Source organism: Caloenas nicobarica, chromosome 18 (genome assembly GCF_036013445.1).
Source record: "Caloenas nicobarica isolate bCalNic1 chromosome 18, bCalNic1.hap1, whole genome shotgun sequence".
NCBI classification, from domain to species: Eukaryota; Metazoa; Chordata; class Aves; order Columbiformes; family Columbidae; genus Caloenas; species Caloenas nicobarica.
Window position 1 is genome coordinate 1,300,008 of NC_088262.1, and position 22,243 is coordinate 1,322,250.

Consider the following 22,243-nt stretch of genomic DNA (forward strand, 5'->3'; position numbering starts at 1 on the left):
GAGAAGGGACCTGTCCTCTGCCCAGGTCTAAAGAGAGGAGTTAACAGATCACAGATCGCTTGTGGCCTTCAGCACTGCCCTGAATTAACTCTTCTAGGAGAGCAGATGCTTCTGGAGAAATTAAAAAGTCACTTCAAATCTTAATTACAAAAACAGTATTGGGGAGTCTTGCTGCAGCCTCACGGTTGGAAACGTGCACCTTATTGCTAGTCTGGGTAGGTCTGGCTTCATCTTCTGCCCGTGGGAGCTTGTTATACCTCTGTCTGCGAGGCTGCATCCATTATCCAATTTCTCTTCCCAGTGTCAGTGCTGACAGCCTGTGGTTTCATCTGCCTCCTCTCCCCTTTTGTAATAGAAAGGGCTGGAGCTCCTGGAGTCTCTCACTCATGGGCAGCAATTCTGTCGCCTTTCGTTGCCCTCCCAGCCCCTCCCCACAGCAGGGAGCTCAGACAGGGCATGGTGTTCCCCATGGGATGCTGCTCTCCTGTTCAAGGAACAGCGATGCTGCTGGGAAAGAGACAGCGCCTCGTCTGAGGAAGATGAGGGATGCCAAGGAGGGCTGAGGGAAGCTCTTGGCTGTTGTCCTTGTAGCCTTGGGATAGCGTTGACTCTCGGTCCCCAAAGTGCCTGACATCCCAGCAAAGACTTTTACATTTCAAATAAACCCTTGATCTTTTTTTGGAACTTGCCTTGGTTTCAGACAAGAGTTTTTAATTCAAGCCCAGCGATGTATTTTGGGTTTGACTTTGATGCGCCCTCTTCAAGCAGGAGGCAAAATAACAGCTTTCAAATCTACAAATAGGCTCGAGGCGGCTTTCTGCTGCCCGCGGGGCTGGCGCGGCGGCTACACAAGGCGAACCCTCATTAGCTGAACCCCTCGTTAGCCAAGGTCTCCAGCAGCAGCCCTAGGTCAGCTGCTGCCGGTGGGGGTCTGAGACCCCTGCACCAGAGCTCAGGGGTTTCTAGAGAGCAGCTCAAAAGCCCAAACCCTGCTGGGCACCTGGAGACCTGTGCATCTTCATCCCTTCCAGAAGAGTCTTGGAGGGTCAAGAGTCACAGATGGTCTGTGTGTGTGTGTGTCACCGTGGTTCCTGGTGTAATTACAAGTGATGCTGCCACAAATTGTGGCTCAGAAGTTGGGATTCTCAATGTGCTGTGTGATGTTGCTGGACTATCAGGCCAAAAGTCATGGGAGATGGAGAGGTGCTGTGTGTGAGGCAGGGGGCCACAGCCTCCCACCCAGGCATCGCCTGGCACGTCCTCAGGGCCAGTGGGTAGGTGGCAACGTGGGTGCCACCAGAGCCTGTTGCACAGTCTGATCCCTGGGACGTGCCAGCTTTGTACGGGGCAGCTCTTGGTTTTTCCACCCACTCCTGGAGACGGCTGTGGTGTTATGTGCTGGAACCTGCTCCTGTTTGGATGGATTTGAGGAGAGCTGGTAGGGAGCGGGCAGGGCTGTGCTACCAGAGAGGACGTGCTCTGGCGCGAGTGTTGCTGCAAGATCAAAACTCAACCAGTCTGCCTGGGTGACTGTGGGGAACCAGGTACCTGTGCAAGTGGGTAATAAAAGGCTCACACCTCGGCAAGATTAATTGTAATAACCATAAATCAGTGCAGGCACCAGGGGCAGGCGCTGAATTTATGGCCCTGGAGACAGGAATTCTTGTTCTTTATGGAACAAAGCCCTGATCCCGCAGGGCCTTGAGGGCGTGCTGAGCATATCACGGCTGCTCCCCACTGCAGCACGTGTGTCGGTGCCCGGGGAGCAGGGTCCCAGCCCACAGTGCGGGGCTGAGCTCAGCTCTGCCAGGACAGCCTCTACCCCTGCCTGTTCCAGCCTGCGGTGGGAAACACCTCGGGGCAAGCCAGGATTGCAGCCTCCCACAGCACATTGATCCCCGTCATCTTGGTTGAGAATGCCGGCCACGGAGCTGATTAATGCTGGGGTGGGCAAGTGCTGGGTTATTGTTCAGTCTCTCTTCAAGAAGTCGATGGGAGATTTGGCAGTAGCTCTCCAGATATGCAACGTGCACACAGGCGTTGTCCCCCCAAGGACTGTGCCTGATTTACACGTGAGTGTGTATAACGTAGTGGAAATGCACACCGGTGCCCGGGCACTAACGCACACAGTTGTATTGATGCTGGTGGCCAAGCGCTCCCTCCGTCCCTGCCCTGATTTGACCCGGTGGTGCTGGGCCTGGCTTCAGGCTAATCTGCTCAGGCTTTCATTTCACCCTGATCCTTGCAGGTCACTTGGCTCAGAGGTACTGTATGTGCTCAGGAGGCTGATCCAGCATTCAGGATGGATATTTCCTTCTGTGCAGACAGTTTAGGTCCTTGGGTGTTAATGCCTGGTAGCAGCTCTGACTGAGCTGCTCTCCCCCACCTAATGCAAGGCACTGTACCGGCATAAAGTACAGACATCTTTGAAGGATATGCATTTAAGGTCTGATCCTGTTGGGAAATTTGAGCTTGAGGAGTTGCAGGATCAGGCCTGAAGAGGTGGTATGTTATTGGGAGGTGCCATTGGCTCATCTCCAGGGTTAGAGATTTTATTTTTTGAGAACCCTAAAACGCTTGCTTTTATAATCCTCTGGCAGTGAGTCGTTGTGCTTTTGAGCTCCACTGGGGACACGCTGTGTCCCCTTCCCAGGAACTGGCTGCTGATGCTTTGAGTGCTGTCGGAGGGCCCGGGGGCGGCTCGAAACGCTCGGAGAAGCGAAAGCTGCAGAGGGGAGCTGCTGTTTCCACTGCCGGGGGCACCGGCGGGGGGGACCCGCTCAGCACGAACCGGGGGCGGCCGGGGGGACGCGCCCACCGCGCCCGCTCCCCCCGCGGCTCCGTGCGCACCCGGCCGCGGCCGCTGGGTAGCGCTCGGAGCCGCGCCGTCTCCCCGCCTCTCGGCTTGGGCTGCCCCCGGCTCCGCCGAGCCCCGCCGCCACGGCTCACTCCGCCGCCGAGCCGCGCAGGAGGAGCAGGCAGCCGGCTGGAGCGCCGAGAGGGGACGGCGCGGCGCCGCCAGCCTGCCCGCCGCGCACCGCCGGCGGCTCCGAGCGGGACCCCGCGCCGCAGAGCGCCGCTGCCGCACTTTCCCCTGTTCCCCGCGGGTGCCGGGGCGCAGCGAGAGGCAACGGGGGAAGAGCCCCCCCTGCGTCGCCCGGAGCCGCCGAGGCAAGGATGGCCCCAGACAGGAGCTGAGTGCTGGGGAGGAGCCGCCTGCCGCCCCCCGACCCCAAACTTTTCAGCGGCTGCGGTGCGCTCGGCCCCGGGAGCGGCGGGCGGCGGGGACCCGGCCCCCACGGTGCCCGGGCGGGCAGGAGGGGCCGGGGGTGCGCAGCCCTGCGCTTGCCGTCCCCTGCCCTGACGCGAGGCGCAACGCTTGGGGAGGGGCTCGGCTGCCGCCCCCGCTCTGGATTTGGGGGTCCCGGCTCCACACGTCCCCGGGGAAGTTGCACATGGTGAGGAGCTGCCTGCGGACCCTCTGCTGCCCCATCAGGAGCCTTGCACCCCATCGTCTTCGCCTCCTCTTGAGCAGCGCTGCTGCGGGGGTCCCTGAACCGGCGGACGCCCCGGTGCCCGACCAGCGGCGAGGACTGGTGCCGCAGCCCCCCGGATTATAAAGTCGGGGAAGTTGCCCCCCAGCCCGACTCGGCGCAGCCATGGCCCGGCTCGGGAGCTGGGGGCTGCTGTGCTTCGCGGTGCTCGCCCTGCCCGGCCCCCCGGGAGCCGGTGCCCAAGGTAAGGGGATGCGGGGTGGGGGGGCACCCTCCAGCTCCGACTTTGATCTTTGAGATGGACCGTGAATGGTTGGGGGGTTCCCAGCGCTGCCCCCCTTGACCGAGCCCCCAGCTTTGTGCCAGCCGGAGACCGAGGCGGCCCCGGAGCTCCTGCCAGGGGCTGTGTGTGTGGGGGCACAGCATCGATGGGGTTCAAGAAGCCCCCCCTGGAGCTGGAGCCCGGGACCCACCAGTGCTGAGCACGGCGCGGTGTCCGGGAGCGCTCGACGGGGGCGAGCAGCAGGCTCTGCTCTGCCTCCCTCCCCCTGCCCCACAGCTGCCCCCAGGCTGGGGATGGGGTTGGAATTGTTGCTCTGAGCATGAGGCAGAGACTGCCCTGTACCGCTTTCAGGAGGCTGAGCATCCCCTAGGGCTGGTGGGGGCTGAAGGCACCCGTTTCACCCCCTCCCGGGGGACCCCGATTGCACCACAAGACCTGGGGTGCAAGTTTGGGGAGCTCCCAGGGAGCAGCTCTTGCCCTGGTGTTGGTCCCATCGACCACCAGCCGGCTGCTCAGAGCGGGCTGGGGCTGGAAGGGTCCGCAGCCCTGAGCCCCCGTGGGTGCCCGGGGCTCCCTGTGCTCCCAGCCGGCCCTTGGGTTGAGGCAGCACCGCCAGCCCCTCTCTGCTCCTCGCCTCTGGGGCTCTGGCATGACACTGTGCTTTTAGCTGCTACGCTACCTGAGAGGGATGTAGAAATAGCTTGTGGCCCTTCTGGGTGCAGCTGGGGTTCAGCGATGCTGGGGGAGCCCTGGGGTCCTGTCCCCTCCCCAGCGGCGAGGCTCCCGGCAGGGCTGCGGAGGCGGCTCCGGGCTGGCAGGGCTGCAGCACGGCCACATCTGTCCCCACCGCTTGAACTGAGCAGATCCAGGCTGCGAATTGCGGGGGGACAGCGGGGCATAGCACGGGGGGTCCTCAGCCACAACATTTCTTGCCCTTGTTTGTGGCAGCAAGTGGAGCCAGAAGTCCCTGTGCGCTCCCGTCCTCCCGCTCCCCCTGAGCCTCCCCCAGCACTGCTGTAATTTCTCAGTAATTAAGTTCAGAACATCACATCTAAAGCGGCAGTATATTATCCGGGCAGGCCCTGTGTGGGGAGCTGTGAAGGTCTCTTTGATTGATTCACTCCCTTGCCGAGTTTCTCTTCTCCTGGCTGGCGTCTCCGGCTGGCGGGTCCCCCGTGGTCCGTCTGTTCCCTGCCTGCGGGACGGGCTCCTGGTGTGACCGAATCTCCTGCTATTTGTCTGTGGGGCTCTGGGCTGGCGCCATGGGGTGGAAAACGTGGGGCTGTCTGTGCTTCGGCCCTCTTGTGGGGTGGAGAAGAGCTTTGCCCCCCTCTCCTTGTGCAGGATCTGAGCTTTGCGGCTTCAGCTCCCTGTGGCGTGTGTCACGTCCTCGCGGGCGGTGTGACATTGCTCGGTGCTGCCCACGGCAGAGTCACGGAGAGAGGGAGCATTGCCAAACCCTGGCATGTGCCAGTCTCCCTTGCCGTGGATGGCACCGGGGACGCGCTGGCAGGGTCACCTCCCCGGCTGCGGTACCCAGTGCCCGTGTGTGGCTGACGCTTGCTGTGGCAGCCCGTTGGGGTGGGCTCGGTGCTGGGGCGAGGAAGCTGGAGACGGAGCGGGTGTGCGGGCAGGCTCCCCGGCTTCAGGCTCTGACTCAGCCCCACGGCGGTGGGGCGGGCAGGGCAGCCCCCCGCGGGCATCCCGTCAGGGCTGGCAGCGAGGGGCAGCGGAGGCAGCAGCGCTTTGTGCTGGCGCTATTGATTCTGGCAGCCAAAGAAAATGGGATCAATAGAGCCGGGAAGGAGGAGGGGACAGGGTGAGACCTTCCCGGCCAGGGTGCGGGGGCTCCCCGGGCACAGGATGAAACACTTTAATACCTGCGGTTGGTAAAACAAAGGCCCCTTGCTGCTGGGGAGAGAAGGGGATAGAAGTTTAATTACAGACCATCCGTGCTGTGTAATTATTAATTACCCACAGCAAAAAAAAATAACTTATTGATCAGGGGCCTCGCGCTAATTACCCCGACCCGAATGCGGTGCTGGGTGGCAGGCGAATCAGTCAGCGCCGCCCGGGTGGGAGCCGTGTCGCAGTGCGACCTGTGCCGGTGCCACGGCCGGGGGGCTGTGCCGTGGTCGGGGGGGACACGGGCAGCCCCCTGCCCCAGCCAGCCCACGCCTGCGGCAAAGGTGCCTTCGGCCAATTAAGCAAGAGAATAAAGGGCTCTCCAAGAGCTGAGAGTCACTGGGTGTCTGGGGGGGTCCGAGCCTTCTCCTTCCCACTTTTTGTAGATTTTGTGACCCCCATGGATGTGGTTTCCCCCCACGCAGGGCGGGGGGTGTGGCCCAGGACCCCTCACCCTGGCACAGCACCTCTAATGGGATTGCAGAGGCTGCTGCCAGTCCCAAGGGGGGATTTGGGAGGCTTAAGGTTCCAGACGGGATTTGGGGCAGAGGCCTGAGATGGGCAGCTTCCACCAAAGAGGCTTATTAGGGGCTGGAGTGGGGGTGCCGGCACCTTCTGGCGCCCATGCGTGGTGCCTGGGCATGTCCGCGTGTGGGACCCCCAGGGGCTGAGCCCCCGCCCGGGGACGTGGTGCTGGTGGCAGGCTCACACCAGGGCTCTGGTGAAGGTGCCGCCGGTGCCCTCGGTGCCGGGGACAGCAGGGAGGGGCTGGTCGCGCGTGGGGGGCCCCTGCCCTGGCTCCCCTTTGCCCGTGAGCACGGCCGGCACGTTACCCGGTGGCCTCGTGCGAAGCTCTGGCTTGGGAAGGAAAGTGGCTTTTATGGGAGAGGAAGATTAAAATTTGATGCTGCTTTGGAAGCCATTAGTGACCAGGCGCAGCAATGAAATTTTGATGACCTGATACCCGTAACGGGGAGGGGGGGCTGTGGGCTCACAGCCCCCTCCCCTGGGCACACATGGGTGGGCTGGGGCGGCCGAGCGGCTCCTGCCCCGGTGCCATCCAGGGTGGCAGCGTCCAGAGCTGTTTGTCCCTTGGTGATGGGGATTAGGCTGCGGTGGCATTTCTGCTCAGCGGGAGTGAATCGAAGGAGCTGGAGGGGAGAGGGAAGGAAGGAGGCAGGAGGATGCCAGTTGCTTGTGAACCTGGGAAAATGCTGATAATTAAAGCCGGGAGGAGGGAGGCTGGCTCGCAAGGTGCCCGCGGGGCGGGTGTGATGAGGAGTGACCCTGCATCCACCTTCGCAGGTCTTTACAAACCATGTCCTTGTCCCAGCCCATGCCTGGAGCTGAACCCTGGTGTGTCTGGGTTCTGCCTCATGAAAGAACTGCCACAACACACATTACTGTAGGCCCTACACAAACTGTTTGGGGGTGCACTGATGTTTTTAGCAGCAGTGTGGGCTGTTGCCTGGAGTAAATAAGGCCCCGCTCTGACCGGGGTGCAGAGCTGTGTGGGGGCAATATTCTTTGGGTACTGGGTCCCAGCTGGGGTACATCCCCTCGCCTCTGAGCCCTCGTCACCTCCCCGAGCTTGTTAACAAGTCGTGTCGCTGGGTGAGAAATGGTCAGTGCCAGGCCAGTAATAAATATGCTGCTGTCAGTGGTGATGTGATCGTGCTAACGAAGGGCGATCGGAGCCCCTGGGGTTGTGCCGGGGCTGGTGTGGGGGCCGGTGGCCGCGGTGCTCTGCCGGTGTCACACAACCCTGGCGCATGGCACTGGGCTTTGGTCTTCCAAAGCACCTGTGGGGATCCTGCACCCTTGTGGGGCCGGGCTGGCTCAGGGTGGTGGGTGCTGGGGGCAAAGGGGTGTCCGGGGATCTCCCAAGGGACAGGAGATGTCCCCTGTTGCAGGGGAGTGTTGCATGGAGCTGCTGGAGGGGACGTGGGGCCAGGGACACTTGAAGTGGCTGGAGATGCGGTGGCAATGCCAGGGACCTCCCCCATCCCCATGTTTGCTCTGGTTTGGGGTTTCCAAACCATGGCGCCATCCACGGAGGTGGATCTGGACTCAGGGTGCATTCCCGCTGCGCCCCGCCAGCAGGCAGGAATGTGCTGGCAGCAGCTCGCTGCCTCGTCGGCCCTGCTTGGCGTCCCTCGCACCCCGGGCATGCCGGCAATGCCACCTGTGTGGGGCTGGGGACCGGCTGTCAGGGTGTGTGTCCCCCCCAGCTCCTAGTGATGCTTTGGGGGTGCATTGTGCACCCTACTCCCAGGGACGCTTCACCCTCCTGCCCTTCTCCCCTGTCTGATGCCGACCACCTGCCCGCACCCGGGGCAGGCAGCGGCCCCCTCGGCGGCCCCCGTCCCCGCGCCCCCAGCCCCGCGGGGTGCAGGAATGCCTGCGCCTGGAAAGCCATGCCGGGCTCGGGTTGCCTGGGAACTGGGTAACCTGATCCCTGGGAACGTGGCCCAGGGCAGGGGACATTCCCAGGCTGCAGCTGGTCCCTGGTCCCCTTTGTCTCCCCACTCTGAGGGGGTGGCTGCACCCCTACCCTTGGCCCCCCAGGAATGGAGACTTGGGGCGTGTGGGGCTCTCGGGGCTGTCCCTGGGGATGCTGTGACTGGCAGCTGCTGGCTGCTCTGGGTTGTCACCTCCCTGCATGGATCAGTGTCATCTCCTGGCCAGCAGCCACCATGGCCTGGGGATGGCACTGGGACCAGCTGCTGCCATGTGCCAGCAGCTGGGCATCCCGGCTGGCGGCGGGGACAGTGTAGTGGCAATTCCAGGCATGCCGGGGCCCCCTGTGCCGGAGCTGCCCTCCCTGCCAGCGGTCATTGTCCCCGTCGTCCACCTCGGAGTGTGGCAGCTCTGGGCCAGCTGTCCTGAGCGTGCCGGGAGCCCTCCCTCTGCCCCCGGGCAGCTGGCGGGGAAACTGAGGCACGGGCAGAGGCGTCGGGGGTATGGTGGGAAGGGGACCATGGTGCTTGCTGGTGTCCCCGTGCGCACGGGCACATGTGAACGGCTCCGTCGGCTCTTATCAATCACCGCCTGCCCATGCGGAGGCCCCCGGTGTAGGGAAACCTTGATGAGCTTGACCATTAGCAGGACGAAACTGCTGGGCTAATTTTAGCTGCGATAACTAATTGCTTTTTGCACTGCTGGGTAAGATGACAACCTGTGAGTCCTCGTCTGTAACCTTGAGCCCTCCTGGCTCCCCACAGCAGCAATGCCCGGGTCCATCCGGAGCGGGATGGGGATCGTTGCTGGGAGTGCTGGTCCCTGGAGGGGTTTCTGCAGGACACCGCGTTCTGTGCGTGACACCGGCAAGGGTTGGGGTGCCTGGCAGGGTCCTGCTGTCCCTGGCTTCCAAGGGCGAATGTCCCTTGTGGTTCTTGGAGTGGGGACACGTGTGGCGTGGGGGAGGCTCTGGCTGTCCCCCGTGGCCAGCGGGTCACCCCGGCTGGTGGGAGCCCTGGGCTGGGGGTGCAGCCCCCGGCACTCAGCAGCACGGCCGTGTTCGTGGCTCACACACGGTGATGAAGGGAAATGCTATTTTTAGAGCCCCTTCATTGATCGGGGTGCGTCTGCCCGCTCCTGGGTGTGTGAATCTCCTGTGCCAGAGGCCATTGGGGCTGGGGACCCGCCTGCACATCCCGTGTCTGCAGGGCTGGGCGAGCCTGTCTGTCTGTCTGCATCCTGCAGAGCTGCGTCCCCCCCAGCACATCCTGGTTCACTGGCTGTGAGCCGCAGCTGGGCAAGAAAACTGGGCTGAATGTAGGGCAGGGGCTGAGCATTAACTGGGGTTTTATGGAGTCATTTATGTTCCTCATTCATCCTTTCCCAGAGCCCATGTCTCCCTGGTTGGGAGCCATCGAGTGCTGGGCTGTGTGGGTGGCTGTCCCCGGGTCTCGGCATGGTGGGGTGCTCAGTGCTTCCCCTCCTCCTCTTCCTCCTCGCTTGGGCTTGGACCACAGGGTCGGACCGAGAGCTTGGGAGAAGGTGAAGAGGAGCAGGACCTGTGTGGGTCCAGCATCCCCATCCCTGGGCAGATCATGAAGCTCCGGCTGGGGACGGCGCTGGGGAGGGAGCTGGGTGCAGGCGTGCTGCCGGATCCTGGCCCAGAGTGGGGCCGGGGGGACGGACAGAGGGACGGGTGGTCGGATGGATGGCTGGAGGGGGCTGGGGCACAGCGGACACAATAGCTCTGGTTTCAGCAACCCGCCTCCTGAATGCCTGAAAAACAGCTGATGGCCGTGAAGGGGGATGAAATGGGATTAGCGGCTGTTCCCAAAGGGAGCGTGTCCTGCCCGGCCGGACAATGCGCCCGCTGTGCCCCCGCTTCACGCCTCGGCCCTGCCGGGGGGGCTCGGCGCTGGCTCCCGGGGACCTTGGGGTCTCCAGCCCCCCTGCCCCAGCGCGGGCGGCTGCACCAGCTCTGGGGGGCTGGAGACCCTGGGGCAGGGGGCAGCACGAGGGGGCTGTGGCTCATCTTTTCACCCTGCGGCAGCACCCGGGGGGTCCCGGGGACCTTGCTGGGGGGTGGCAGAGCTGGGACTGTCCCACCGCAGTGCTGGGTGCTCTGCCCGCAGCCGAAAGGGAGAAGCGAATGTTGTGGTGATGAGGGGCTTTGCAGGGTGGGCACCTGCTGCCCCCGCACCCCCCCGGCTGGTGGAAGCTGGAGATGGGGTGCAGGGGGGACCAGTGAAACATTTTTTTGGGGTGGGAGCCATGTGCAGCCCCAGCTGCAGCGCTGCCGGGGTGTGTGTGTGTGCGGTGCCGCGCTCGGTGGAGTGAATTGATGTTTATTTTGATAATGAGTTCTCAATGCACTCGCAAACTAATAAAATCAACTCATTAGGGGTGGTATGTTTAATTCAGAGCTCTGCTGTTGGGAGAGCCCTCCCCACCGGCTGCTGGAAAGCACGGAGCACCCGGCCTTCACCCGTGCGCGTGGGGTGCGAGGGGAGGAAGGTGATGGGTGCCTTCATCTCCCTGTTTTCTCTGTTTTTCTTGCTTGCTTGGTGGAACGAAGGGCTGGGAGGGCAGCGGTGGGGAGCCGAGCTGTGCAGTGGAGGGTGGAAACAAGGCACACGCAGGAGCAATGAGCTGCCAAGGCTCCTCACCGGGGGCGCTGGGGGGGTCTCGCTCGCTTGGCTTCTCCCCATAAGCTTCACGTCAGGCTGGGCAGCGGCGCCGGCTTTGCCGCTGGAATCGCTGGCCCGGCATCGCGGCCTTGGCTGGAAAAGCCCCTCTGGCTGGGAGAGCCACAAGTGTGTAAATAAGCACGATGAGCAGAGTTCGCTTCTCTGCCCTGGAAATTCAGGGCTGTCGTGGGTGGCTGGGAGGGGATTACCAGGCTGTGAATTATTCCCGTCCCCCATCTTCAAACAGGGGCGTCTGGGAAGGAAGAGCTTTGGAAAAGGCTTTTTCCAAAAAACCCTCGTGTTTCGCTGTCATGCTACAGCTATTTATGTTTCAAGTGAGCAATGCAATGACTAATTAATACTTTGGAAAAAGGATGTCTGGGCAACACCCCGGTAAATTGGTGAGCGCCCAGTGCCTGCTGGCTCGGGGCCGTGCTGGGGGGGAACACGGCCGCTGGCACCTCCGTCCTGCTCGGCAGGGAGGGTGGGGAGCTGGCCAAGTGTTTTCCGTCCCGCGGGGCTGGCGACTTAATTGCGTCAGTGCCATGGGAAAGGCTGAGTGGGGTTTTTCTTGTGGTTTCTGTCTTCTGTTTTTCTTTCCCCGCTGTATTTTTTTCAGTTGGGAAATGCTGCCTTGCCGAGATTTTTTCGTGGCGAGCCTGGAAAGCGGCTGTCTGTCTGTCTGCGAGGGTGGTTGCAGGACGAGGGCTGCGCTGAGCATCCTGCGCGCCTGGGGGTGCGGGGGGAGCTCGGGGATGGATGCTCCTTGCGGCAATGATGTCTCAGGTGCTGTCGGGGCTGTGGTGCTGGCTTTGCTTTCCCAGGGCTGTGGTTGCCCTCCAGGAATACCTGGGGGATACACTTGGTGTGCCCCGCGGGGCCAAATCCAGCCCGGAGCTGTGCTGGGCTGCAGTGGGCTTGTGTGCTACCCATCCCACCCTGCACCGGGGTTGTCATCACCCTGCACCCCTCGGGGGCTGCGGGGAGGGGGTCGAGGTGACATCCGTCTGTCCTTCCACTCCTCACCGTTCTGCAGTCTCTCCTGGGGACACCAGCCGCAGGATCGGGCCCCTCCCGTAGTGTCGAGTCACTCCCCGGGTGTCTGTGACTCACAGCGGGGACCCAGCTGGGGCGAAGCTGCGTAATTGTGGGGTCGGGAGGATTCGAGGTGTTGGAAGGAGTTTGCTGGGGAAGGAGTTTTGGCCGCAGCCTGGAGCTTGTTAAATGTCCCTGGCTGAGGACGGGGCTGTGCCCTGTTTGGGGGTGTGCTCAGTGGGGGGACAGGGTCACTGCAGTGGTGATGTCTGGCTGTGCCGCCCACAGTCCTGGGGATGTCCCCTCTGGGCTGAGAGTCCCCTGTTCCCCCAGGAGCATCCCTGCATGTCCCCTTTGCTGCAGGTCCCTTGCAGCTCCCCACAGCTCCATGCGTTTGGGTTTGGGGACAGGCACTGGGGGTCCATAGGGGCTGTGCGGTGCTTTAGAGCACAGAGCTCTGCTTGTCGCCCTCCCCGGGCTGGGAACACACAACGGTGCCGTGTGTATGTCTGTTTGGGGTTCCCTGCCAGGGGAAATGTGGTTTTTTCCATGCGGGCAGCAGGGCTGGGTGTGCAAGGGCAGGCAGGGACGGACAGGCACACAGCCCCGCTCTGTTCCCGGCCAGGGGCTGAATGAGATGCTGTTCCCTGGCCAGGACTGACATCCCTCCCTTGGCTCCAGGAGCATCTCAAGCCTTACCTGGCCTGAATTGGGACCGAGGTGCACCTGGGGTGGGTGCTAAGGGCTGTCCTGGGGCTGTGGTCCTTGGGCAGAAGCAGGGATGATGCTGGCACCGCCCCGGCTCTGCTGTGGTGGGCAGAAGGGCATCAGCCTCCAGGTTTGGGACTCTCTGATGGCTGATGACACGTGCTGGGGGTTGCTCGGTGTTTGGGGAAGGGATTGCCAGGATGAGACCGCAAAGGGAGAGGTGGCTCCATCTCCAGCATCACTGCTGGAGGTCCTGAGCTGGCACCGTGGTGCTGCCGGGCTCCGTGTCCCTTTTGCAAACAGCCCTTGTCCCTGGGGAGCTGTGCTCACCCTCCCCATGTGCCCCATCCCTGGGGGGGTCAGCGGGGCATGGCGTTGCCGATGGCCCACGGAGCTCTCCAAGAGCCCAGCTGCGGAAGAGGAGCTTGTTATGGAGCCATCCTGCTTTTAATTAACAAATTAAAATCCTAGTTAACAATCCAGCCCCAGGGCTGTTGGAGGCTGGGAGAAGCTGGAGCGTTTGTTATGGAAACAGCAGTTAATTAACAAATAAATAAGTGTGGGCCTGGAGACAGATGATGCAGGAGGAGGAAGGGGAGATGGGAGTGAGGTTGGGGGGTCCTGCTGGCAGGAGGGTGTCCATTGGTCCATCTGTCTGTCCTGGGGGATGCCATGGCCCCGTGGGCAGTGCCAACCCTGCTCGGAGGGGCTGAATAGTGAGTGGCTCGTGCTGGCTGTGTCATGGCAGATGTGGCCATGTGCCATGCCGGGGCCACCGTGGCTGGGTTTGGGGTTCTGGGTCCCTGCCTGGGCTCTGCCAAGCACCGCTGGCCCTGGGAATCGCTGCCTGTCCCCTGTGCTGCGGCAGAGCTCCGGCGGGGATGGATGGGCTCTGACACCGGCAAAACCTCTGATGGGGATGGATGGGCTCTGACACCGGCAAAACTGCTGTGCAGGTCACAGGTGACACCGGTGCCATGCTGGGGGCCGCATGAGGAGGCGGGTGACAGCACATCCCTGGGGGCAGGGGTTGCTGTGGTCCCCATTGGTGTCCCCTTCGCCCTGGGCTGGGGCTGTGTGGGGGATTTGGGCTCCCCTGAGCTGGGTGCAGCTGGGGAGGGGGGTGCTGCGGCCATGGCCCCCCCAGCCGTGCCCAGCAGTGGTCAGTTTGCATTAACCGCAGGGTTGTCACCGCTGCCGGCTGCGATTATCGCTGCGGTGGGTGCTGACGGGGACGTGCAGGGGCTCGGGGTCACTGCTGCTCCCCGAGGCGCTGCAGCCGCCTGAACGCGGTGGTGTCACCTCCCCGAGGCATGGCAGCGTCACCCGCCGGTCTCAGTGCCGCGGGGTGGCTGTGGGGACAATGCGGGGATGTGACCCCTCTGCCAGCCCAGCCAGGGCCCTGCAGGATTTTTTGCATGGAGGCAGCAGGGCCCACGTCCCTCCCGCAGCTTCACCTTTCCAAAGGCTTAAGGGAAGCAAATCAGTTTAAAAGCCGGTTCTGCAAATCCTGCCGGCGTCACACGGGCAGGAGCTGCGCTCCGCTGAGCAGCTCCTCCAGGTCTGCGTGTCTCTCAGCCTCCCACCTAATCCAGTTAACACACCTCTGCAATCGGCTTACGGCATGTAAGAAACCCCAAATCTCCTCCGAGGGAGGCGCGGGGAGCGGGGCAGTGATGCTGGAGCCATGAGCTTTGCCGGGTCCAGCCCAGCTCTGTGCTGGGGGGCAGCGCCGAGTCCAGCTCCCCAGACCCTTCTTGCTGTGCAGATGATGAGCATGGACATGGTTTAGTGCTAGAGTTAGGTTATGGTTGGACTTGGTGATCTTGAGGGTCTTTTCCAACCAAAATGATTCCATGATTCATATATGCATGTGGGGGGTGGCCACATCTCCCGAGGGCTCCCCCACCACCGAGAAGACTTTTTCCTCTGTAAGGAAGTTGCTGAAGCAGTTGCACGAACAGGCAGAGAGTTGGATGGAGAGGAAAAGGTGCCTGACTCGCGTGTGTCTCTTTGGGTGGGCAGGAGCTGTGTCCTGAGCCCAGGGAGGGATCGGGCTGTGGCCGGGGTGGGTGGTGACATGTGGGGCAGGGGCTGCCTGGGCTGCGTGTCTGGGTCCTCATCGTCACCCTGGGGTCACGCCTGCCCCTGCGAGAGGGTGTGCGGTGGGAAGGTGCTGTGTGGATGGGGAGGAGGGAAACCTGGTGGGACAGGGGTGAGGGACCAGAGGGCCGATGTTCTCCAGCGTGCCATGGCCAGTGAAGCACCACGGGCTTGCAGAACCAAGAGCATCGCTCTTGGTGACCCTCCTGAGAAGCTGTGCCGTGGCTGTGCCGCCTTCCCATGTCCCCAGCCCTGGTGTTTCCCTGATTGCCATCACAGCCTCGTGCTGCTGGTGAGCGCCGAATGCCCCGGCTCGGGCTGTGCCCTCTAAATAATGCAGGAAGGCGAGAACCGTCCAAGGGGGCTGCGGATAAACGCGGTAAATGGCTGAGAAACGGAGCATGTCTTTTGGGAGCTACCACGGCCAGCGTGCTGGGTCCCTCTGCCCGATGAGATGCTGCCGGCACAGGTATGGGCGCGGACACGGAGGAGATGGAGCAGAGCTGCCGAGCCCAGCCGAGCATTGGAAATTGCATTTCACAGCTGGATGGGCTGGGATACCAACCCCAGCACCACGCGCTGGGCGCTGGGAGAGGAGATAAGATTTGATTAAGAAGGCCGCTATTAATTTATGGCAAGTACACTCACGATAGTAGAGAGGTTGCTTTTAATTAATAGCCAGAAGGAGAGTTGTAAAGCTCTTGGTCTCAGTGTGGGGAGAAGGGGAGGGAGGGGAAAAGCAGGGAAGGAAGGGAAGAAAGTAAGTTGAGAGGATTAAGGGACACATCTGCAATTATAAGTCTTTTTCTTGGGGGGTGGGAGGGAAAAAAAAAACCCAAAACAACACCAAACAAACCAAAAAAACCAACGAACCCACAGCAAGACACAAAACCCCCGCAATGTGTTAAAAGACACCACGGGTGGGTAGGGGCTCAGGTGCTGGCCTGGGGGGTGAGTGGGGCTCAGGGTGCCCCTGCCATTGCAGTGCCATGCTTGCTTTGTCCTTGGCATCCCCCAGATGCCTGGGTCCCCCCCGGATGCCTGGGTTCCCGCTTGGCAGCGCGTCGTGCTCCGCAGCTCCCCAGGTGCCAGGAGCGTTCAGCATTTCATTTCTATGTTTGCTTTTTATTACGGGGACGAGGCCTCGTCTCAGGAATACTAATGGCTCTGGCGCGGTGCAGAGCGCTGCTAATCCCCCAGCACCTGCCGGCCACCCACCCTGCGGGGCCACTGTCACCGCCCTGGAGGGACCGCGGTGGGGACGCGCTGCCGGGGTGTCACAGCGGCTCTGTCCCCGCGGCAGGGCTGTGCCCTCGGTGCCCGCAGGGACACGTGCCATTTAATCAGCCCGATGAATTTACCGACAGCTGCTGAAAAATTGATGCCTCTGCCCGCACGCTGGCGTCCGACAAGCAGAAAATGTAACTGCGCCAAGGGACGGCTCCTGGGGCAGTGACGCAGCCTCGGGGCTTGGCTGGGTCCCTGGGCACGGGGCCACCCGGCCACGGTGGCCACAGAGGCGATGCGGTTTGTGCCCAGGGACAGTGTGACTTGACCAGGATGGGTCCCATGGGGCCACCTCTTGTTGTACCCGGCTGGGGCTGTGACCCCCCCGGGGTGCTCAGGGGTGCTGTGGTCCCCCATGGGTGCTGTGTTTGGGGACGGTGTGACGTTAACCCCTTCCCTGCTGTGCCAGCACCGGCCCTCCTGCCTCCCCCAGCCCACGGATGCGGAGCGGCTGCCGCGGCGCCGGGAACTGCGCCGCGAATATGTTACACAAATGAATAATAAAAACAAAGGAAAATTACCCTCTTTATTGAAACTCGTTTTATGAATAAAACAATTATTCTGGTAATTGAAAAAATGTGTTGTTAAATTAAATGCAGTGGTTCCTATTAAAATTTTAGTGGATTTCTTCTTCTCTGTTTCTTTTTCCCCCTTTTTCCTTCCCTCCCTCCCTACCTGTCTCTGCTGGCGGCTAAAGGCTGGTAATTATTGCGGAGGGTTTCGCTTTCTCTTTATTGTTTTTTAATCTGTTCGCGCTGCGGAGCACCAGCCATAGTCTGATGCAGGAGAGATTTAGCTCCGTCTCCCCATGCTGGGGGGGCTGCGGGTGGCGGTCCCGGTGACAGCGCTCCCCGAGTGCTGCCGTCCTGCTTTCTGGGCAGGGATGTCCCCGAAGGGATGGGGGAGCCCTGCAAAGCCTGGGGGGCTGGGGCTTGAGCCCAAGCAGGGGTGGGGACCACGATGTCCCCAGGGTCACTGTGCTGAGCAGGAGGGGGCCCCGTGACCTGCTGGTCTGAAGCAGCAAAGATGGGAGATGGACGCGGGTGTCTCACCAACTGCCGGTCCTTTGTGGGTGGCTGGGGGGGACCCCTGGGGACAGGCGTCGTGCCCCCAGCCCCATCCCGTCTCTGCTTGTGGGGTTCACAGCGCAGGGGGTCCCAGGCTCCTTCCCCCGCCGGCAGCTGCCCGCAGAGCCCTGCCCTTGGCCGACATTCCGGGATCCCTCTGGCCTTAAAACTCCCCGTCCCTTCCCATCAAAGGGATTTGAAGCTGGGGAGAGGGGAGCTTAGTTTCCAGCTCGCCCATTACACCCAGGAATTAGGATCCATTACTGCTCTTTCAGCAAGACGGTGCCCCCCCTGCCCTACATCTGCACCCCCTCCCTGGCACTAATGCACCGGGCTCAACCCGGCTCCTGCAGCCCTTATGTAAATAAAGTGCAGGGGCAAAGATTTTGATCCCATTAGGCGGGATTAGTGCCTTGCGAGGCCCTGGCATTAAAATGTCATTGGCGGTGGAGGGAGAGAGCTGGGGTCGTCCCCGTCCGCCTCCCGTGTCACCAGCACTTGGCATCGTGTTTTCCCCCATCCATCACCGCCGGCAGCTCAGCTGGAGCAGGGGTCACCGGTGCTGCAGGGGACACTGTGGGCAGGATGGGGACGGTGGGGTTTGGTGGCACCTCGGTGCTGGGCTGGCACGGTGTGGCGCGGTGGCCGCGGGGAGCTCAGCAGCGTCCTGCACGGCTGCCAGATGTGCAGATGTTCCCCAGGATGCCTCTCACTGCCGCCTGTGTTTGGAAAGTGATGAATTTCTGCACCAACTAATTAGTCTCTAATTAGTAAGTGGAGTGTAAACAGTCACAACAGATGGGGGAGAGGCAGAATTAGCAGTAATGACCCTTTGTTTGGGGGGGACCTGACTGTCAACGAACCTCCTGCCGGGTCCTGGACTGGAGGAATCGCCACCTCTGTCCATGCCGGCTCTGCGGTGGGTTGGTGAGGTGGGGGGCACCCCTGTGCACCCCGGATTTGGGGGTGCCACGGCCTGTCCTGATGCTGGGAGAAAGGAGCTCCCCCCAGCCTGCCAGGAGCAGAGCTGAGATGCTGGGGAGCAGAGGGAAACTGAGGCAGGGTGGGCTGCGAGGGGCTGGGGTGCTGCTCAGCATCAGGACCCCCCACCCTTCTCCCCGGGGTGCAGAGCTCAGTGCCACCTCTGCCCCCTGCAAGGGACACCTGGTGTCCCCGGGACCCCCAGCCGCGCTGTCCCCTGCCTGTGGCTGGGCTGGTTTTGGTTTCCCAGGGGAGCGGAGGAGCCGGTGGGCAGGGGGCACAGGGGAGCTGCTCGGTCCGAGGCGTCTGCCGTGACCTTCGTGGGTGGATAACGATCGCGCGATCAATAGCGGAATCGGGAGCCGCCTCTCCTCCTCTGCGCCGTTTTTCACCCCTTAATGCAGAACAGATGGCTCGGGTGCTTCAAAGCGAGATGAGCCTTAGCTGCTTAAAGTCAAATTAGGATGTATGCAAACGGCGCGCGGGCCCAGGGGAAGGTGTGCCAGGAGCACCCTGCCTCCCAAACGCCTCCCAGACGCTGGGCTGGGCGTGGGGGATGCACCAAATGCGCCAGGTCTCAGTCCCGGTGCACTTGGCACAGCCCTGTGGTCCAGCTTGCTGGCACGGCTTACGTCCCCCAACTCCGGTGCCGCGCAATCAGCCTGTTGTGCTGTCGGTCCTTGCTGCAGCGATGCATGGACTGCATCTAGCCAGACTCCCAGTCTGGTCTGTGGCTCCTTTACTGGTTTTGTGCAGGTGTTTGGCCCCAGCCGGGCGCTGTGGTTATTCCCACGGTGTCCAGCCCAGCATGGGCGAAGCCCCGGAGTTGCAGGTCGAGCTCGTGCCCCACTGTGATGGGGACGCGTGTGCTCAGCCCTGTGCACACACCGGGCACAGATCCTGCGCCTGGACGTCCCTGGGGTGAGGGCTGCCCGTGCCAGCCGGCGCTGCTGAAGGTCAGAGCGGAGGGTTGAATTCAGGAGCCAGGAGATGCTCCTTCCCTCCCTAATGACCGTCCCGGCATTTGGCACCACTGCGCCCACCCCCGGCACAGGCTGGATGGGGTACATCAGCAGGACATTTCCACGTGGGTGCAGCAGTCAGGCACCCCAGGATTTGCAAGCGCTGGGCGCTGCCAGCGAGGAGAGGGACCCCCGGCACGGGTCCGGCTGCCTCTGAGCTCCTGCAAACTCGTGACACCCCCAGGGCGGTGGGACACAGGACGGGCTGAGCCCACGGCCGCTGCTTTGGTGCCGGCTCACGGTGCGGAGAGCCATGGCAGGAATTCAGCTCGCGTACACAAGAAAGCAAAGTCCTACCCCAAAGAAAAAACCCAAAGCTGTGATTGAAAGCGCACTTGAAAGCTGCTGGGGAATATGAATGTGTCTTTGAAGTAAAAGGGCTTCCATTTGTTAAGCAGAAAATGGAGCTGTGTGTTTCGATTTATAGTTTTACTTAGCAAATAAAACAGGAGAGGAGTAAGTGTTTATGTCTCGCTTGGCTCCCAGCCCCTCCGCCCCCTTCACCCCCGAGTTAAAAGCTCCGTGCTTCCGAAACGCTCCAAAGGCAGGCGGGAATAAAGCAGAGCAAGCAGCTTAGATCAACCCTAGATGGGCTAAGCTCTTGTGAAATGGCTTGGACGGGTGGGGGAATGGCCTGTAGAAGGCTCTGGGGACCCTGGCTGGGCCAGAGGGACGGGGAGGTGGCCGCCAGCATCCCCCTGGTCCTGCCCAGGATGAAGCTGTGCTGCTGCGTGGGGCTGGCGGGCTGTGGGGCTGGGTGTGCGGCAGTTCTCACCCCTCTCCCTCCTCTCTCGGCAGACGACGTCTCCCCGTATTTTAAGACGGAGCCGGTGCGGAGCCAGGTGCACCTGGAGGGGAACCGCCTGGTGCTGACGTGCATGGCGGAGGGCAGCTGGCCCCTCGAGTTCAAGTGGCTGCACAACAACCGGGAGCTCACCAAGTTCTCCCTGGAGTACAGGTGAGTCCCCCCGCCCCGACAATCAGGGGTGAACCCCAGCCGGCACACCGGTCCCTGCCGGCAGCCGCCGCGGCACGGCGGGCATTGCTGGTGTCCCCGTGCAGGGACGCCGTGCGGGGGAGGCAGCGGTTGGCGTGCCGGGAGCTGCCAGCTCTGTTTGGAGAGCAAACGGTGGATTTAAGCAGGTCAACACTGGGGAGGAGGCGTTTGCACAGGCGGGATTAACACCGGGCTGTGGATCACGGCTGGCTGGTGGCTCCATGAGAACGGCCCGACCAGGGGAAGGAGCGAGAAAGGGCAGCACGAGCGACGCCCTGGGTTTGGGCATCCAGACCCATGCACCAACTAATCCAGCTGGCCCTATGTCATGACCGCTCGGAGCGCGCCTTTAAACCACACCAGGCACCTCTCGCCATTTCTTCTGTGTGCCTGTGTCATCCTCTCTGTTTTAATCAATAATTCAGGCCGAGACAAGCCATTCCCCATTTAAAGGTATTGAATCCAAAGGCTTCATGTTGCTGTAGCAACGCAGGGCTGCTCCGGGATGCTGGGAACGCAGACAATGTGGCTGGTGACGTCCTCTCCCTGCTGGGTCCCCTCCCTGGCAGCGTGTGCTGAGTGCTGGGTCCCCCCCCAGCACGGTGCCGTGCCATCCGCGGGGACCCTGGGGACTGTCCCCCACTAAGCTGTGGTGGCTGCAGCTCTGCGATGTCCCCGATGCCCCAGGCTTGGTGCTGGGTGTTTCCACCAGTGACCGGTGCCCCGTGGGACGGGTCTCCTGTCCCCAGCCCCGGTGTTGAAGCTCAGAGACCTGTTGAGCCCCAGGATTCCCACAGGAGCCCCGCTGACAGCCACGGGAATAACGCGAAATGTCACCCTTCAAATGGGATTGTGGGGACAGTGGTGACAGCAGGGCGGGTGGACATGGAGCCTGCACAAGGACCCTGCTCCCCAGTATCTGTCCCTGGGCAGGAGAAAGCTCTGCCCTGTCCTTGGAGCAGGTCGGGGTGCCTGAAGGCACCTCCAAACACAGAACGGGGACTCCTGCCTTCCTTCCATGGGTCTGCCCGTGGGTTTGCTCCGTGCCTCAGTTTACCCTTCCGTAGGAACGGGCCCAGCACTCGTGTCTTTGCTCTGGGATGCCCGGCAGCTCTGGAGCCCCGTCACCCCACATCCCCATGCCAAGGTGACTCCCTTTCCCTGGAGCCCTCGGCCTCCAGCTCCAGCATCCAGCCAGAAAGGATTAAGGAAGGAAGCGAGAAAATAAACAAACACACGGGGAAAACCCAAACAAGCCCAGGCGCAGCTAATGAAGCAAACAGCCGCTATGCAAATCACTGCCTGGCTCCAACCCGGCGAGGATGCGACCTGCCAGCATCAGCTCCATCCTGCCGGCCCCCGCGTCTCCACAGGGATTTAATGTGTCAAGAGGAGAGTTTTGGACATCTTGCCTGGAATTGAAGGCTGCCGGTGAGGAAGGCGACGTACCCAAATTAGTTATGATGGGCAGAAATTGCATTTTAATAGAGATGTCAGTGGCACGGAGCCAGCCTGCTCAGGCTGTGGGAAGGTAGTAATTAAAAGTTAACGAGTTTAGAAACAGAGTAATCCTTGGAGAGGGGAGGGCTGGTGCTGATGGCCGGGGAGGCTCAGGGATGCTCCTGTCTGTGCGGGGGCCAGGAATGGCTGTGGGTGCATTGGCAGCGTGGGGAGGGAAGGGGGCGCAACCAGATCCCCCCCAGCTCGGAGCTGGCATGTATCCCCTGTGCCCGGGGAGCCACCCGAGCTCGGTGGCATCACCTCACGGTTCCCAGCCAGGACGGTGTGTCGCTGAGTGTTTTGTCCTCAGCATCCTCACCGCTCCCCCCCAAATCCTCTCTGGCAACAGGGCATCCCGTTGGCACTGCGGCTGCTGTCACCGTGTGCATTTACCTGTTTTTCTGGGGGCTGCGGGCTTGGGCTCACGCCCCCTCATCCTCACACTCTCCACAAACCACCCCGGTTCATCCTCCTCTGTGGTCACACGAGCTCACACTGTGTTTTAAGGGAAGTAGCCGCTCTCCCAGTTTGGCAGCGTGTTTCCATAGCGACCGCCCTTTCCTTCCCGCAGCGTTCAGCTGCCAGCTTGCCACCGGAGCGACTTGTTGGCGTGTGGCGAAGGGCAGATGGGGAGCGGGCTCGGTGGGTCCCCAGCCACGGGCTGGCAAGGGCCAAGGCTGTCCCGCTGCGTGCAGGTGGAGCCGAGCCCTCGGA

General features: G+C 62.0%; 1 protein-coding gene across 2 annotated transcripts in view; it reads left to right on the forward strand.

The window, feature by feature from the left end:
- The first annotated feature begins 2,981 nt into the window (after positions 1 to 2,981).
- The window catches only part of SDK2 (sidekick cell adhesion molecule 2), a 44,980-nt gene continuing 25,718 nt past the window's right edge, over positions 2,982 to 22,243 (forward strand). For both annotated transcript variants that reach the window (XM_065647731.1, XM_065647732.1), the window contains exons 1-2: positions 2,982 to 3,738; positions 19,831 to 19,990. In XM_065647731.1, coding sequence (XP_065503803.1) covers positions 3,660 to 3,738; positions 19,831 to 19,990 — 239 coding nt within the window. In that variant the 5' untranslated portion in view covers positions 2,982 to 3,659. The remainder of the gene's footprint in view (positions 3,739 to 19,830; positions 19,991 to 22,243) is intronic.